We start from the raw sequence: 12,633 nt of genomic DNA on the forward strand, positions 1-12,633 counted from the left end.
ATATAATTGCAATGATGCAATGTAATGTAACTCTACAAGGCATCAACTAGTTTTAGGTGGCAAGAACATGCCTAAATGGTGGTATTTCAGGGATCCTTTTACAAAGGCATATAAGAGCCTATCACGTGCATCCAGCATGCGCCAAATTGGGATTACCACCCAGCTACCACGTGCCCCGGGTGGTAATTCTAAATTTGGCATGTGCCGAAAACACGTGGTAGAAAATATTTTCTATTTTCTATCGCAGGATGCCTACCTGGCGATAAACGGCAATTGGCAAGCGCTGCATGCTTACCGCCCGTGTAGTGTGTGAGACCTTACCACTAAGTCAGTGGGTGGGGGTAAGGTCTCAGGCCGAAAATGGATGCACACTGGTTTTCATTTTGCCGCGCATCCATTTTCTGGCTCATTAAAATAATCCTTTCCAGACGCATTGCAATAAGGGCCCAGCACACGCCAAATACAAGCGCCCACACTGCCGCAGGCCAGTTTTGGTGCACCTTTGTAAAACGGCCCCTTAATCATTTAAACTTATCAAAGATCACATTCCACAAATAGTGCCAAAAAATTGGTTCAAAAAAAAATAACATGCTAATCATTATTCTGTTTATGGCGCTGAAAGTTAGGCACCCTTTATAGGATATTCTTACCCCCTAATTCTGTAAAAGTCACCAAAAATTGTGCACACAAATTTGGGCATGCATGCAATTTAATTAAATAACAAGTTAATTAGCACCAACAATTGGCTTTTTAACAAGCAATTATTGACTCTAATTAAATTTAATTGAACTTTACAAGCATAAATTTAGGTGTGGAATTTTACATGTGGTTTGAAAAATGGGGTGCAGAAATGGGAGGATCATAGGAGGAATGAGGCATTCCTAAAATTAATGCACATTGTTATAGGATAACTGCGATATGCACCTAATGTTGGCTCGTAAAATTGCACCACATTTCAGTTGGTGCAAATGGCAGAGCCTAAAGTTAGGTGTGATTCCCGGGCATAAGTGTTATTCTATAAAGTGTGCCTAAATTTAAGCGTGGTTTATAGAATAGTGAGTTTTTGAAACTGATTTTTTTTGCCGCCATATGTAGAATCTAGTCCTTAGCACCTAATTTTAAATTGCATGGATCCGTGCGACTAAAATTGCATGTGTAAATTCCGATTAAAGCCAATTAGTGTTGATAATTGATTATTAGTGCCCAATTATCAGTGCTAATTGGCTCTTTAATCAATTAAATTGTATGCGTAAATTGGGTGCATGCCTAAATTTCTTTGCCAATTTTAAGAGCCATTTATAGAATTTGGGGGTAAGTGGGTACCTACATGTGTAAATGACCTTGATAAAATACCAACCTGTGTAAAAGTACATGCTACATTTGCATGGTGCATACTTTACTGAGGCAAACACATGGATGAAGTTTGGATGGAACATTCTTGCTATCAGCTGGATGCAGGCATTCACACTAGACCTAGGTGTGTGGGCATAACCATGGGTGAGGTTTGGGCTGAGTGTGGATGGGATATACAGTTAAGAACTTAAGAACATAAGCACTGCCATATTGGGACAGACCAAAGGTCTATAAAGTCTAGTTTCCAGCAGTGACCAATCCAGGTCAGAAGTACCTGGCAAGATCCCAAAACAGTACAATACATTTTATGCTGCTTATCCTAGAAATAGTCAGTGGAGCAGCTCACACTTATTTATGCTTTAATGAGGGGATGTCTCATACTGTCACACAGGCACTTCTTTTTTGTGCTTCCTTAAAGCCTCAGCTTTAAGGAAGCACAAAAAAGAAGTGCCTGTGTGACAGTATGAGACATCCCCTCATTAAAGCATAAATAAGTGTGAGCTGCTCCACTGACAGTTTGTTGTGTATGGTTCAAATTACAAGTGGTGGAGGGTTGCCATTTTTTGCTATATTTTTTTGATTATCCTAGAAATAAGCAGTGGATTTTCCGAAGTCCATCTTAATACTGGCTTATGGACATTTCTTTTAGGAAGATATCCAAACCTTTTTAAAACCACACTAAGCTAACTGCTTTTACCACATTCTCTGGCAAAGAATTCCAGAGTTTCATTACATGTTGAGTGAAGGAATATTTTCTCCGATTCGTTTTAAATGTACTACTTTGTAGCTTCATTGCGTGCCACCTAGTCCTAGCATTTTTGGAAAGAGTAAACAAGCCATTCATATCTACCCATTCCACTCCACTCATTATTTTGTAGACCTCAGTCATATCTCCCCTCAGCCATCTTTTCTCCAAGCTGAAGAGCCCTAGCTGCTTTAGCCTTTTCTCATAGAGAAATTGTCCCATCCCCTTTATAATTTTCGTCGCCCTTCTCTGTACCTTAAATTATAGAATATGATAATTTATGCATGAGCATTTGCACCAGGTCTGGGGTGCTGCATGGGGTTGCATCTAAAATATACGCATATATTTTCCCTGCTATGTTAGTATTCTGTAAAGGAAAGTAACTGCTTACTTTTCTTTATAGACTAGGCGTCTTCTTAGTTCCTAAAAATAAGCATCTCTTTCTAGAATTATCCTCAAAGTGCTTTTCAATAACATCTTCAACATTACTTTTATAGAACAGAAAAATGCATACCATTTACCTCCTATATTTCAGAGAAATTTTGGATGGGGCAATTTGTCTACCTAAATCACAGAGCTCTCCTTGTTATCTTGTGCTATTTCAAAGTGACTAAAATAGAACAGGGCACCTGCAATTCTACTGCTATACCAATCGTTTGCAAATGTTCAGTCTTAGTCATTCAAATAAGAGCTAAATGGCTCAAAATCTTGCATCAGTTTTGACAGGTCTAAATAATTATCTTTTCCAATAAGAGATGCACAGAACACACTGCTTCGAACAGGCTTCAGAAAGTAAAATTGCAGTTGAGTTCCTTACAAGTAGCATTTTAGCAGACAATGTTTTCCTTGGGGTTTATAGCTCTGTCATGGCAGAGCTTTGTACAGTAGGGCAGGATTCAGTAAATTGAGCGAAAAAATAGGCACCTGGAAAAATCAGGGCTATTCTATAAAAAGCACTCTGGGCTGAATAGTCTTTATAGAATAATGCTTAGCACAGAATCCCGTGTCCAACTTTGGGTCCGAAGACTTACACCAACTGAAACCTGGTATAAATCCTGGCACGCAAATTGGGTACACAACCTCTGTATTCTATAATACTGCATCCAAATATTCAGAATGCCCCAACCCTCCATGCCCCTCCCATGGCCACTTCCCTTTTGAGTTATGTGTTAAGAAAATTAGATGCCCATCATTACAGAATAGCATGCAAACCTTAATTGGGGACAATTAATATAAGTATCCTGTTTAGAAGGAATCAATCTAAAGAAGCTTAGCAGAAACTAGGTGGCAACACTGGAAATTGAGAAGCAAAGCCAGTGCTAGGCGGACTTCTATGGTCTGTGCCCTCTGATCATGACCTAGATAGATATGGATGGGCTGGATTGGAGCTTTTCAAGGACTTCGATGACATCTTCAGAAGTTTTAGAGCAAGGAAAGTGCCGGGCAGACCTCTACGGTCTATGCCCTGAATATAGCATGAATAAATCAAGATCAGGTATACATATGTCGTATCACCTTATACCTTTATGTAATGAGTTTATCCACTCAGGCAGACTATATGCCACCATCTACTATGCTACTGTGTTACTATGTTAATTGGTTGTTAGCACTAATCATTGAGTGCTAATGGCTTGTTAACTAGTTAAGTTGTGTGCACATCTCTGGATGGTGCCCAAATTTGTGCTACCTTTATAGAATCCAGGGATTAATAATGGCTTTACTAGTAAAATACTTATCTGAAAAACAACATGCCATGAAAGCAAATAATCCCAGAAATTATATTCTTATTCCTAATTTTATTATACACCCTGTCCTTCCTGTTAAAAAGAATGCTCAATGCAGTTTACCATAAATCAAAACTAAGCAATCTCAAATCGGCACAAGATGATTTTCACAGTACATGTCAATAATTGTATTGCATTAAACTTGAAAGACAATAAGATTTACATTACCATACTGTATTCTTCAACCCCAGAGAGAACAATCAATAGAATGCCATTGAAAATGCCAGGGTCCAGAGGTTAAATTGAACAAGTCACTAAAATCATGAGAAGATACAGAGCAAGGACATTATTTTATGGTGGCCTAAATCTACTGTGCTTTCAAGTTCTTATGACTATATAAAGGGCTATGAAGGACTCAGTAACAGGGGCTCAATGGTCAGGACAGAAGGCTACAAATAGAGTACAGGGAGGAAGACATGCAGTTATATAAGAACATAAGAATAGCCATACTGGGTCAGACCAGTGGTCCATCTAACCCAGTATCCTGCTTCCAACAGTGGCCAATCCAGGTCACAAGAACCTGACAGAATCTCAAAGAGTAGCAAGATTCCAGAATCCCAAAGAGTAACAAGGTTCCGGAATCCCCAAAAGTAGCAAGATTCCAGAATCCCAAAGAGCAACAAGGTTCCGGAATCCCAAAGAGTAGCAAGATTCCAGAATCCCAAAGAGTAGCATTCCATGCTACCAATCCCAGGGCAAGAAGTGGCTTCCCAATGTCTGTTTCAATAGCACTTTTCCTCCAGGAACTTGCCCAAACTTTTTTTTTAAACCCAGACAAGCTAACCACTGTTACCACATCCTCTGGCAATTTTCTTTTGAATTAAAAAAGATCCTTTCCAATCATGTTAGGTTTACCCAGAAAAGCCATATTGCATTTGTTTATCTTCAATTTTAGAAAATGTTTATGTGGCCAGCATTGAATGAGGGCCACGTGAATGGCTTTGTTTGAATTTGTCAGCATAGGCAATATATAACTTTGGGCTATAAATTTAGGTGTAAATGACTGGAGTACTGGCAAAATTCCACCCAAGCACTAATCTTAAATATAGGTACATCTTATATAGTGCGTATTTTACAGGAGTGGCGTCATATGGGTGAAGTCTGAGCAGACCATGGGCAGGATCACACATGCATAACTTTTAGAATGCTACAATTTATGCAGGTATCTCTAGCATTTGAATCCGATTATTACATCAGCACTATGGTTGCTATAAGTATTCAAACCTGTTACGCTAGTACTCTATAAAGGAAAATAGGTGTCTATTTTCCTTTATAGAATAGGTACTCTATAGGTGCCCTCTAGGTTCCTAAATAAAATTTGGGCAGGATGAGGTACAGTTTGGAGGTGAAACTTAAAGATGAATCTTGATGTAACTCATACAGAATCTCCAGATAACTTATCCATTTATGTGTGATTGCAGAAATAGACCAAACTTTTTATGGATAAGTTATCTGTACAAAGATGTGCTGGCATTTTCAGTGATGACACATAAATGAGTAAATTGGTTCAAATTATCTCTTTGGGGCCCTTTTATTAAAATGGGCTAGATTTTATATATCACACCAATAACACTGGCACAGGCGTATTTATTAAACTGAGCATAAATTTAGGCACGGTTTATAGACTATTCCTATATCTAGGCAGAGTATGCCCAAAATCCATTTTCTAAAACTATATTTAGTTGCGGCTATTTATGCCAATGAAAACCTTGTGTAAATGCTGATGCTCAAATTTCATGCAGAACAGGCATATTCTATAACAGTAATGTAAATTCTAGAAATGCCCATGACCGCCTATTCCCCTCCCACGGCCATGTCCCTTTTCAGATCTGCATCTTAGAATTTATACGCATCATTTTCTAGAATACGCATAGAAAGGTGTAAATTCTAATTAAAGACAATCAAGATTAATAATTGCTTGTCAAGTTCAATTATCGGTGCTGATTGACTTTTTAAGCTAATTAAGTTACATGTGCATATCCAGAATACAACCATAAGCTTTCAGAGGGTAATCACTTTTGTTCATTACCAGTGCTAAAGGTACACTAGCGTTTTTAGTGCATGCCGCTAAACACTAAAAACACCCATTGGAGTATATTGGTGTCTCTAGCATTTAGTATGCCCTAATTTTAGGCGTGCACTAAAAATGATAAACTCTTAGTAAACAGGGCCCTTAATCTAATTTGAACCCATAACCTCAGTGTGAAAAGTTTTGAAATGTCCTAATTCCCTGGAGCCAAGTAACCCATGTTAGGACTGAAGAATGGGTTTTAGCTCGATCTGAGCCAATTTGGAGATATCTACTTAATCCTCCCTCCTCTCCAAGAATGTTCTGTAACTCTCATTGCTGGCTAAGTTGATATTAAAGTATTTCTTAATGCCATATTATAAATATTGCAGATTCAGGATACGCGTTGCAAGCTATAATCAAATGATAACCAGAGGGCCGAGAATAAAATCTGCTGCTATCTGTCATGTCTAAGAATGAAACAAGAAAGCCCCAAGGTTTATTTCATTAGTAGCATATTTCAGACCCTATGCAGAACATTTCAAACGTATCTTGAACTGGTATTAGCACAGCTATGATGCCCTCAGTGATAATGCACTTACGACTGACCAAAGCAAATGAAACACTTCAAAGCGGTAATATCTCCTAAACAAGTTATAGCAAATAAATTTTGGAAGCCTCATGTGAAGTGGAGTCAGAAGCTATATCCATAGCTTGGGGATCCGTTTTCACACACATTCCTATTTTCTTTAGAATTTCATCCATGAAAAATATGGTTATACACAGTTCTTGTTATAAATATTTCATAAGCAGAGTTCCATCGAGAGACATGTGAACCATCTGGCAGCAACTTTATGGCTCAAAACTCCATGCCTTTTCTTCCAGCTTAACAATACTTGCCAAAATACCCCATTAGTGCAAACAGTGGTGTTCGGACAACCCCTCCTCTCCCCCCAATAACAATAATCCTGGGAATGTTTTGGTTTAGGATGGCTGCTGGGAAGTTCCATTAGGGATGCTCTCCCAGTGAAAGAGCTGGGCAATTTGTCCAGAATTGGATCACATGGTTTTGTTGTTGAGCAGCATTATTAAGAAGGCGGTTGCAAAGTCTTGTTTTTCCTGAGAGGTTAAAATTGTCTCTTCTCTTTATGGTTAAAGTTGTCTCCGTGTGTAAGTACATCTAAGGCAAGTGAGCCCCATTATGGTATGGACATAAATGGTGCTTTAAATTACAAGCACAAATTTGGGTGTGCGCCCAATTTGCGCTTGCAATTTAATTGAATAATGAGATGATTAGCACTGATAATTGGGTGCTAACAATTACCAACACTAATAGACATTAATTGAAATTCATGCATGCATTTTTAGTCATGGGGATCCATGTATAAATTTTAAGTGCATCTTCAAAAAGGAGGCGTGGCCAGGGTGGACTAGGGGCATTCCTACAAATTATGCACACTGTTATAGAATAAGGGGGATCCACGCCTAATTTAGAGGATTTGTACCAGGGTTTACTTGAGATGGACATGGGGGAAGCTACTGCTGTCCCCAGGATCGATAGCATGGAATCTTGCTACTCTTTGGGATTCCGGAATCTTGCTACTCTTTGGGATTCCACCAGGTGATTTTTCGATGCTATTTATAGAATTTGGCCCTATATATGCACTTAAAAGTGTCCTTCAGAGCATATATAGGGTGAGGCAAAAAGTAAACTCTAGAGTTACGCGCACACAATTTAATTGAATAATGAGCCAGTTAGTGCAGATAATTGAGATGTTAAGCAATTATTGGTGCTAATTGAATTTAATTAAATTTTACATGTGTAAATTTAGGCATGGGATCTGCACGTAAATTTTGCATGTGTATAATAGGCTTTTGCCTGGAAACTGTCTATCCCTTTTCATTGTAGATTGAACACTGCCTAGATGGAATTCCTATGGGCAGGATAGAACATTTTAATTAAACTTGATGTGGGTCCAAGAGGGGGTATGGCCTTGGGAGGTTCATGGACAGATCTGGGGCATTCCTTTAATTTATGCATGTTATTATAGAATAAAGGGGATCTGCATCTAATTTAGGCACAGGGGTTTACACCAAGGTTTCGTTGGTGCAAAATGTTCATACCTAAATGTAGTCACTGTTCCCTGTGCTAAGTGCTATTCTGTAAACAGTGCTTAACAATTTTTTTATGCTAATTGTTTAGGTGCCATTTGTAGAATTTGGTCCATAATATATAAAATATAATACATAATATATAATATATACCGTGGATCTGAGTTTGCAAGTTCTAGATGACATTTGATATACAAGGTCCACCTAAGGTCAGATTTGTCTATCTTTCTATAAGTAATGAGATGAAGGTTACATTAGTCAAGGGCTTTTGTGCTAAATGGTTTGCAGTACTGTATGTGGAGTAATAGCTCTGGAACAGCACAGTTTAATTTCCAGTGACAGACACATGTATTATTAAATTTGTAAAAATAAATAAATAAACAGAAAAACACAGCAGAAGAAAAAGCATGTACTGCAGCAAATTACTTCATCTTAAAAATAAAACCCTCTCTGCATGCATTGTCTTCACTATTCATTACTATTGTAAATGCACCCAGGAAATGAATAATATTTCTCTTCTTTTCCAATATGGAATGAATTATTCACTCATAAAGATCCTTTAAAATCAAATTTTCATTTACTTCTGCAGTTCATCCATATTTTACTAGGTAGAACAAAAGAGATATTTTGTAGAATTCTACATAGTGTTGAAATGTTCTTTCAGTTGGGACAGCTTGCTGTAGACAAGAGTTATTTGCCATGCAGATTGAATTTTAGAAGTCTTGAATTCTTGACATGGAAGGCAATAAACAGAATAATTAAAGATTTAAATGGACTCTAAACCAGAAAAATGCATGCAAATATATCTCAAAGATATTCACTGTAGGTGCTCTGAATGCAAGACTGATTTCTGGCCCTTAGGGTATGAATTTGAGAATGCCACTATCTAATTCAGTGGACCTCAAATTAGTAGGTTGAATCCACTAACCAATCAGGTTTTCAGAATAACTACAATGAATATGCATGAGAAAAAGTTGTATGCAGTGAACTAGTCAGGTCTAGTTCAGTGATTTGTGTCCAAAAAAAGGGTTAAATTATAGATCTTAGGGATGTGCAGGCAAAACAAATGTTGCTTTCTTAAGTTTCCTATGTCATTTGAAGATTTCTTTTTCAATTTTGTTTTTATATGCTTTTATTCATTTGACGTTTTTTTTTTTCAATTTTGTTTTTATACATTTTTATTCAGTGTGGTAATACTGAAAACCCAACCAGCTAGGTGAGAAGCATTGTATTAAGGGACCTGTAGCACTGATTTCAATGGGTAGACTCAGGGACTGCAAACATCATACCTCTTTGCGATGTAAGTTTAAAACAGGACTGGCCATAAGGTCTCCCTCCTGGAACAGAGTAACTTTTCAGCTTTGTTTAAGCTGCTGCTGGCGCCTTCTATCAATTCTTCTTTTTTTCTTTTTTTTTAGGTGACTGAGGGAGGACATTATCAACGTGGCCTACTGTTAAGGTGGGTTATTTTACCACGTCATGCTATTTTAGCACGGGGTCTCATTGCATAAAATGGGACCCTGTGCTAAAATAGCACAACCTGTGGTAAAAGAATCCAGCTGACCAGTAGCCAATATTGATAAGTTGCCTTCAGAATCAATCAGCAGGGTCGCCAAGAGGGGGGCAAAATTCCCCAGGGCCCGGCATCCAAGGGGGGTCCGCCCGGCGTTAGCATTACTCTCATGTTCCTGTGCACAGCAACGCCATACTTCCTTCCTGCCGCGTCCAAACAGCCTCATTGGACACAGCAGGAAGGAAGGAAGGACTCTGCTCTGTGGCGCTGCCATGCACAGGAACAGGAGAGCAATGCTAGTAATGGGCCCTGGGGAAGTTTGCTGTGCACAGTGATAGCCTGGAGCAGGAGTGCAGGCAAGTAAGCGGGGTGGCGGCGGGGCGAGTGGTGGGCCCACCCGGAAAGGGGGGCGGGTCTGCCTGGAGAGGGGGGTGGGCCCGGAAGGGGGCGGGCCAGGGAGGTGTTTACCCCGGGCCAGCTTTGTCTCTCGGCGGCCCTGTCAATCAGTGCCTTTACTAGTTCATTCTGTCACATTGTCTCTAGCTGGACAGGGACATCAAGGGTTGATTACTGTACAAGAACAAGGTGAGAGCTAGGATTGCTTGAGGTAAGTTTTAATGTCACTGTACGTTCAGGTATTGCATTCATACAAAAAAGGCAAATGAGGATGATTGGAAACAAAGGAGTCCTTTTACAAAGTGTTGGCAAGACCAGCGTGGGCTTACCATACACTAACTTGGCCAACAGCGGTAGTTCTGCCTTGACTGTGTGCTGTAAAATGTTTTTTTTATAGTGCAGCACTAACCCGGCTGTTATCACACATCACCATGAGCTGCCTGGTTACCACTCAATGGGTGGCGGTAAGTGCCCCCCCCCCTCTCTCAGAATGACCACACGGTAAGAGTAATCTTACCGCATGACCATTTTTTAGGGGCTGTTTTATAAAGGGCTTTGGTGCATGGGAAAAACAGCCTCCGTTGCTACTGCATGGCCTTTTTGTCCATGGCATAGTAAAAGGACCCCAAAGTGCTCGACAAGAAGCCAGAATCCTGAGGCATCAGGAAGCAAGACAAAAACAGGAACCAAAGCCAAGCCTGGACAAGAAAACAAGACTGAAGTAGCAGGGAACAAGCCAAGAGGTAGGATAGAAATATTCAAGCATGCCCTGGGCAGGTCCCTGCTTGCCCTATGAGGAAACAGAATCTAAGTACCAGAAATTCAAGATACAGCTAGGAATAGTCTGGCTAGAACCAGATTCTCAAGAAACAGAATAACTACTTTTTAGAAGAAAGATACCCTGCAACCAAAGTTGGTCACCACTTCAAGTTGGTTTATGTCTGACAACTTTTAAAATTGCTGGGAACCCCCCCCCCCCCCCTAAAAATAGTTTTTTTCCTGTCATTTCAGGCTAGAAACTACTACTACTACTATTTAGCATTTCTATAGCGCTACAAAGCGTACGCAGCACTGCACAAACATAGAAGAAAGACAGTCCCTGCTCAAAGAGCTTACAATATAAAATGACAGGAGAAATATCATTCACATTTCCCATATTGTTTGTAATGAATGCACATCTCTAATTTTTATTAACCATTCTTTATATAATGTACTCCACTCCTTTTCAAGCACAGCAAGCCAAAAATATGAAATATCATTTGTCCTTACCTATGCACCAGTTGCTTGCGACTTACACAAACAGCAGTCTGATAATCATGAGTTACACATACTTTGTGTGCGCTGCACTTCATCTTGAGGCAGGGGTCTTTTGATGGATCTAGGGCTGTATAATAAGAGCAAAAGAACATTGTTACAAAGTGTCATTTAAGTGGTTCTTAAATGCAGTGTTTGAAACAAAGCAAATTATACCTGAAAACAGTGGCGTACCAAGTGGGGGGGGGGGGGGGGGGCGGTGCGGCCGGTCCGCCCCGGGTGCACGCCGCTGGGGGGTGCCGCGCGTCTGTCGACAATGCTCATTCCCTGCTCCCTCTGCCCCGGAACAGGAAGTAACCCGTTCCGGGGCAGAGGGAGCAGGGAACGAGCGTTGCCGACAGACACGCGGCACCCCCCAGCAGGTAAAGATACACCTGGGGGGGTGTGTCTGTCATTTTGCCGGGGGGGGGGGGGGGGGGTCGCATCGGCGATCCGCCCCGGGTGTCAGCCACCCTAGGAACGCCACTGCTTGAAAATCAAGCCATTTCTCCAAAATTAAAAAAAATAAAATCCAAGGGGCCCTTTTACTAAGCCGTGTAGGTGCCTACATGCGCCCAACGTGTGCCAAATTGCAGTTACCACCTGGTTACCGTGTGGCCCTTGCAGTAATTTCAATTTTGGCGTGCATCCGCTACGCGCGTCTGAAAAATATTTTTTATTTTCTGGCGCGTGGCAGCTACGCGCATCAAGTGGCATATGACGTAGTAGACCATTACCGCTGGGTTACCATGTGAGACGTTCCCGCTAGGTCAATGGCTTGCGGTAAGGTCTCAGACCCAAAATGGATGCGCAGCAATTTTCATTTTGCTGCATGTCCGTTTTCGGCAAAAAAAGGTAGTTTTTTGTAGGTGTGCTAAAAAATAAATTCTGCATGCACCCAAAACACACGTCTACACTACTGCAGGCCATTTTTCAGCGTACCTTAATAAAAGGACCCCAAGTTTTTGACTGTGCACGTCTGTATTGGCTATATTTTCAAAGGAAAACTACATGTTTATACCAACAGCAGATTGTCAGAAAGAGATGCATATTACTTCCATGACTGTCTAGGTTGTGGCTCTGTTTAAAAGATACTTTTAACCATGTCTGATTGAAAATAAAAGCCATATTAAACGGGAAAGGGAAATGGAAAATGGGACTTGATATACCACCTTTCTGAGGTTTTTGCAACTACATTCAAAGCGGTTTACATATATTCAGGTACTTATTTTCTACCAGGGGCAATGGAGGAAGGCGGGTTTCTCATTTTGAGCTATCTAGCTGGATCTTTCTTAGCAAAAATCCAAGCACTCACCTCCCTTAGGGGAGAAGTTATCAATGTGGGCTACCATTAAGATGAATTTTTTAAAATTACAAGTCGTGCTTTCTTAACACAGGGTCTCACTGCTTACAATGAGACCTTGTGCTA

The 12,633-nt window shown here is 40.2% G+C and overlaps 1 protein-coding gene across 2 annotated transcripts in view; it reads right to left on the minus strand.

Moving 5' to 3' along the window:
• SPOCK1 (SPARC (osteonectin), cwcv and kazal like domains proteoglycan 1) overlaps positions 1-12,633 on the minus strand; it is a 635,761-nt gene that overhangs the window by 234,409 nt on the left and 388,719 nt on the right. For both annotated transcript variants that reach the window (XM_030212676.1, XM_030212675.1), the window contains exon 4: positions 11,181-11,295. In XM_030212676.1, the coding sequence (XP_030068536.1) occupies positions 11,181-11,295 (115 nt within the window). The remainder of the gene's footprint in view (positions 1-11,180; positions 11,296-12,633) is intronic.

This window comes from Microcaecilia unicolor, chromosome 8 (genome assembly GCF_901765095.1).
Source record: "Microcaecilia unicolor chromosome 8, aMicUni1.1, whole genome shotgun sequence".
Lineage (NCBI taxonomy): Eukaryota > Metazoa > Chordata > Amphibia > Gymnophiona > Siphonopidae > Microcaecilia > Microcaecilia unicolor.